General features: G+C 43.4%; 1 protein-coding gene across 1 annotated transcript; it reads right to left on the bottom strand.

The window, feature by feature from the left end:
* Positions 1 to 900: 900 nt before the first annotated feature.
* On the bottom strand, positions 901 to 4021 carry ttc1 (tetratricopeptide repeat domain 1). Its single transcript, XM_037468496.2, has 8 exons — positions 3907 to 4021; positions 2946 to 3350; positions 1954 to 2014; positions 1768 to 1880; positions 1646 to 1682; positions 1429 to 1577; positions 1271 to 1325; positions 901 to 1180 (listed from the first exon to the last, which is right to left on the bottom strand). Exons 2-8 carry the CDS (start codon positions 3339 to 3341, stop codon positions 1053 to 1055), a joined length of 939 nt encoding a protein of 312 aa, XP_037324393.2. The 5' UTR covers positions 3342 to 3350; positions 3907 to 4021; the 3' UTR covers positions 901 to 1052.
* Positions 4022 to 6331: the final 2310 nt, after the last annotated feature.

Here is a 6331-nt window from a genome sequence, read left to right as displayed (position 1 = left end):
CAGATCAGTATTTCCTCCCTTGAGGAACTTGGTGTCTCAGGTTCTGCTCTCTACCTTCTCTCACCTTACCTCAATGACTGCAGATACCGAGGTACTTGGAGACGTTCTGTGTCTGAAACAACTGGGGTCCCCAGTTCTTCTCTCTGTGCACCATGTTCTCCATTAGCCCACTCACATGGCTTCTCCTACCATAGCTATGCTGATGAGACCCAACTAATCCTGTGTTTTGCCCAACCTGACACAGGTAGCAGCTCGACTGCCTGCCTGTTTGAGGTCCACCACCTGAAGGTTAACCAGGGGAAAGTCTCCCAGCAGCAACCTGCTACCATCGACAGCTCCATCCTAACCCAACCTGACTGATGGGAACCTGGATCCCTTACTGCCAACATCATGGCACCCACCCATTTCTGTAGATACATGCTGCACAGCTTTGGTTATCTCACACCTTCATTATTATAACTCCTCCTGTTTCTCTATTCTGCATCAACCTGCTTGCTGCTCCCTCACAAAGAGCTAAAGACTCAACATCCCGACTGCTTGACGTCTTGGCTCATAAATGGTGGAATGAGCTCCACAAAGACAACAGGACAGCAGAAAACCTCTCCAGCTGAAGTACACATCTACAATGTCTATAATCCTTTATTATAGCACTTTGTAGCTTGGCTTTATAGAAGAAATTATACGTTCTTTATTCTTGTGGTTCTGGCCTGTTATATTGTGTTATATTAATTTAAATACATAGATTTATGACATAATAATTTTATTAGATAGACATTTACTTGAACACATGTGAATGTATATATATAAATATATACAAAATAAATGTATGTATAAAGATGTAAAACAAGTAAATTATTTTTTTAGGTTTGACATTTGACTACAAAGACTACGACTCAAATTAAATAAAAAATTTATTTAAACAGCTTTCTCATGATCTTTATTATTTTTAAGGATCCTGTAAGAACAACGTCACAGCAATTGGTCCTGCAGTTACTATGGATCCCAGAGAACAACCAGGGTCCTCTGTGATGTCATCACTGCCCTGAGGGATGTCATCTGTTGTTGTTCTGGACGAAGTTGATGGAGTAGGAGCCGGTGTCTGTGTCCTGGTTCACCTGGAAATTGTTGGTGGAAAGTCCAAACGGTCTCAGGACCAGGTTCCCCAGGTCCTTCAGTTTGCCTACATGAGAGGTCAGCGGTTCACTGGAGGCTTTTATTGTGAAAAATACAAACACAAGTCTAATGGATTAGCTAATGAGCTGGTACGTACTCATCATCTCCTCCTTCAACTTCTCGTTTCTCTCATGGATCTGCTGAGGCAGCCTCTGAGAGACAGACGAGTAAAGACAAAAAGACAGAGACAGTTTACATGTTGTTCATCGACTAAGAGTCAGTCGTTTCTTTCCCCAGGCTCCTCCTTCTCCTCACCATGCAGGCCTGACTGGCGCTGGTCTGGGTCGGGTCCAGGTTCAGAACCTTCTTGTAGTCTTCAAGAGCTTCATCCAGCTTCTCAGTCTGCTCGTAGAGCTCTCCCCTCCTCAGCAACGCCCGCACGTAGTCTGGATTCAGCTCTATTGCTATAGCAACCATAGGCAACCAATAAGAACAGAGATCGATGAACCTCAACGGTGATGTCATCACTCACCTCTGCTGCAGTCAGAGATCGCCTTTTCCTTCAAACCCTGACAGGAAGAGACCGATGTTAGCCTCTGAATCAGCATGTTGTGCACCTGTGAGTTAGCGTGAGGTTAGCGTGTAGCTCGTTACCAGGTGGAGTCGAGCAGCTGCTCTGTTGGAGAACACCACCGCTCGCTCCCGGCTGAAACAAACCGGACATGAAACCAGGGCGTCGGTGTAGCTCCGCTCCGCCTCCAGCCAGTCTGCAGAGAAAAGTACTGGTTTGTACTGGTTCTTGCTGGTTCATCAGGAAAACGTGAGCATGATGTCACTCACCTCCAGCCTTAAACTGGCTGTTGCCCTTTTCCTTCAGGGATAAACTTTCTTTCCGTCGACTCTGAAAGAAAAAAAGGTTTGAACGGTTTCAATGTCTGTGATTTCAGCAGCAACTAAACGCCTCTTTCACAAGGTAAAGGATGTGGTTTTAGTTTATTCAATTAAAATTCAATATATAAATATATAAGGGAGTCACCTGCATGGTTATCCATTAACAACTTCTCAATGTATTTGAGAGCATCAGTTGTGTTGTGCACAGTTCTATACCGTCAACCACTTGACTAAACAAAGAGGAATCATCATGACTCTCAAACAGGAAGGTCAGTCAATCCGGAACATTTCAAGAACTGTTTTAACGCTGTGATGCAGGTGGCTCGCATGAGGACCCCCCAGGACAGGAAGACCAAAAGGTACCTCAGCTGCAGAGGTGAAGTTCATTAGTTACCAGCCTCAGAAAGCTCTGATTCAGCGAGGAGTAATTTACTGCTTCTCAGAGTTTTGAGGCACATCTCAACATCACCTGTTCAGAGGAGACTGGATCAGGCCTTCAAGGCCCAATGGCTGCAAAAAAGCACCACTAAGAAGAATAAGAAATAGAAAAGACCTGCTTGGGCCCAGAAACAAAAAGGAATAGACATTAAACCCTTATCTGGACTCTGTCTTTGTAAGACGCGTAAAGGTGAGCGGACGGTGTTCTATATCTGTGATTCCCCCCCGAAAGGAAGCAGGCTCTGTAAGGGCTCTTTGACTAAGAAGGGGAGTAACGGCGGGCTGCGTCACATGATCTGGCCCCCACCATCACCCCACTGAGGAGGGTGTAGGATGAGTTGGCAAAGAAGCCAACAAGTGCTCACTCCCTCATAGAGCGGATTGAATAAAAGCCCAGTTTTACAATCTGCAAATCATCCAGCATCCTCTGTCCTTCTGGTGTTTAAATGATGTTACCTGGTTAATTAGAGTGTGATGTCAATTTACTGATTAACGCCTGTCACCTCTTTTTCCTTCTCCGTCAGCTCCGTCTCCGCCTCCTTCAGGTAGTCATCATCAAACTCCACCTCTTGGCTGCTCTCATCCTTCGTCTGTGAATCTTCCTCCTCCTGTGACCTGTCGCCCCGCTCCTCCTCCTCCTCCTCCTGCAGCGTTATGCTCTGCTGCTCCTTCTTCTCCTCCTCCTCCTCCTCCTGCAGCGTTATGCTCTGCTCCTCCTCCTCCTCCTCCTCCTGACTTCTTCCTGCCCCGTCTGTGTTGTCTCTTCTGTCAGTCAGTCGGTGACTTTTGTAAATGTTCTCCTCCTCCCTTTGGCTGGAAGGCTCCAGGGTCTCCTGGCAGTCGTAGAAGCTCTCCTCCTGCTCCTTCTCTCTTGGTTTTGCGGCTCCTTGGCTGCTCATGTTGAAGCTCTGTGACGCATGATGAACATTTAAACTTGTCTCTGCATGTTATGCAGAATAACCCTAACCCACCATAGCCTCTACAACAGACATATTATTATTCCATTTCATGGAAAGATAAATGGCCAACTAGTATCAAACAAAAACAAGCCGTGGTAAAATACATAAACAGAGATTTATAACATTATACATATGAACATGTACAGGTAAACAACCACACTCCTACTTTACCCGTCCCATAAATGACATACATGAATAGATGTGTGTGTGTGTGTGTGTGTACTTGTACCTGCGTTATACACAGGTTAGTACTTTACTTCAACATACACATGTGGGCCAACCCACCTCTGAACTCACAATTTGGTATGAAAAAGGAAAACATTGAAAGCTTTCATGACGAAGTTTACGGCCAGCTAACCGCCAACACTTAGCTAACGTTAGCTGCTATCAGTTAGGCTAGCAGGCAGCTCCCGGCCGTAACAATGTTGTAAACCGGTTGGTACGTCACATATCCATGTGATGTCATCAGTGTGACGGTTAGCAGAAGATAAAACATGTATTTTACCTGTACTTTCTCGTGCTAACGCCGGTTAGCCTGCCTGCCGCTCTACAATCCATGAATCCTGTCCATTCGCTACTGCGCATGTGCGATTATTGTCAGAGATGAGATGGGTGCAAGATAGCTCCCTCCTAAACCACCACTGTGGACACGTCGGGTTTTATTTACAATATCGTTGATGAAGTCATTTGAACTGCGGTTGTAACGTCTTCACATGCAGTACAATGTACACAATAGTGTGTGTTGCCAAGATGACTATCTTGATATCTGATTATATCTTTAAACATATGTGTGAGACATTAACTGTTTCCTGTTGTATCCCTCAGACAGTGTTAAATGAATGTCTTCATCAATGTCATTGTGAATTAAACAGAACTGAAGTGTCTTGCTTTCATTTTATCTCTGTTTTCAGCTAGACATCCGAGGATTGGACCTGGCAGGACGTGAAAGGCCCAATCCCAGGCCCTTTCTCAATACCTAAGACTTTAGATGTATATAAACATAGAAAATAAAGGCTAGACGTCTTGTCCGCGTTGCTGGCCAACGGAGTCGAACGTCTACACGTGGCGGCCATCTTGGTAGGGTCAGCTCGCTAACTCATAACATTGTGTTGGTAGTGATACATACACCTTTTAAATAACCATAACTCACGATTCTCAACCGATTTATAAACGGTTTGGTTTGTTATAAACGACAGAGGTGTAGTTATGACAATGCAAACATACATATTAATAATTATGTTATGTTCTAAAAAAATAGAGTAATGTTCTGAATGTATCTGAACCTCTTCTGTGTCTCTACATTAATAGTGATTCACCTCATAGTATTTTATTTATATAATATAGTGATCAATGAGAAAACATTCTGTAGATATGTGACCTCATTAGTTCTTGACATGGTGTTAGTTTGATATCTAGTCGTGATCAAGGAGGCTAGAGTTTTTCTAATTTACAGTTGAAAGGATTGTAAATCTTCTTCAATTTCTCTAAGTAAATTGTAGCAAACCTTAGTCAACTTCAATCAAATCAAACTCAATTTCTCAACAACAGAAATGTAGGTTTATAGTCTTGATGACTCTCCTAATGTCCTTTAATTAAAAATGGTTAGTTTTAAAGCACAATAGACAATAACAAGCCTGAAACATGAAGTTATGAATCTAAACTCTGCCCTTAACAAATTTAACGTTACTGGTAAACAAACAACAGTCTCTGCCAACAGATAAAAAGTTATGAACACTCAGCCTAGGTATAGTTATATACCATGTTAAATAACGGTTTCCAAACCCAGACTGTTTTTAGCCATCTATTTGGTAAAACCACATCATATCCATGAACCCAATTCTGGCCTTTCACAATAAGATATCCTCCAAAAAGAGCAAAAACGCTCTTTCTTCATCGCCCCAGCTTTGCTCGGCCAGTGCGCAACTGTAGTCTTATTGCTTTCTGTCAACTTAACTTAGTAACTTTCCTGCAGTAGACTGTTACGGCCACAGCCTTCTGAGTTTGTTTTGTGCTTATTAATTGGTTTGGCCTTTCTGAGTGCAGGCTCTGCCCCTGCGCAGCTGAGAGCGGTTGCGGTGATGGCTCAGGCGGAGCATATAGAGGGGAGAGCGACTGAGCGCCGGGAGAAGGAGGAGACCTGCGAGAGCGCCAGGCCCCGGCCTCAACACCAGGAGACCAGTGTTTTGTGTTCGAGCTACTATTGTGATATATTAATGTGTAAAACGGAGAGGCTGGAGGTTGGAAAACTATAAAAAGAACTTTGCATCGCTTCCTGCCTATCGCGTTTCTTTATGTGGCTGACCCCTCGGCTGAACGAGCCGTCACCTTATCGAGGGGTCCGTAACATAGACTGGTAAACATATATATATATATATATATATAGCATTAGAGAATTCCAACAGCTCTCTCCACTTACAATACTCACCTGATAAGTGTGGGAGTCTGTGAGGGCTTTAGATGGTGTAAATACAAATCAGAAAGCACTTTGTTGCCACATGTTATAAAAAATGTAGTTTTATTCTTTTTATTTTTACTCTCTGATTGAACTTCTTCAGGTCCTCAGAAGATGAGGTAAGTTATGTAACTTTCTGGGTGATTCTCCTCAATGTGAGTCAGTCGTGTGACAGGAAAATTGTACATACTTTCATAAATGGTATTAGAATATCATCGAAATTATTGTTGATGGTTTAACAACCCTTCATGTGCTTTAACCCAAATGTGGTATAGGTCGCTATCGACCATTGTATGTATGTATAGTACCAGTCGCATGCGTGGTCTAGCACGGGAGATGACCGAAAGTAATGCTAATGGTAAGGAGCGATCATTGCTTACTAACGGACACATTTCATTTCATTCCAAAGCAACCCCGGCTGACTCCAGTAAGGTAAAAACCAGTAAGATCGCCATGACCATGAAAGTGTGGGGACCCC

The sequence above is a fragment of the Pungitius pungitius genome, chromosome 16 (assembly GCF_949316345.1).
Source record: "Pungitius pungitius chromosome 16, fPunPun2.1, whole genome shotgun sequence".
Lineage (NCBI taxonomy): Eukaryota > Metazoa > Chordata > Actinopteri > Perciformes > Gasterosteidae > Pungitius > Pungitius pungitius.
This window is presented reverse-complemented; position numbering and strand designations above follow the sequence as displayed.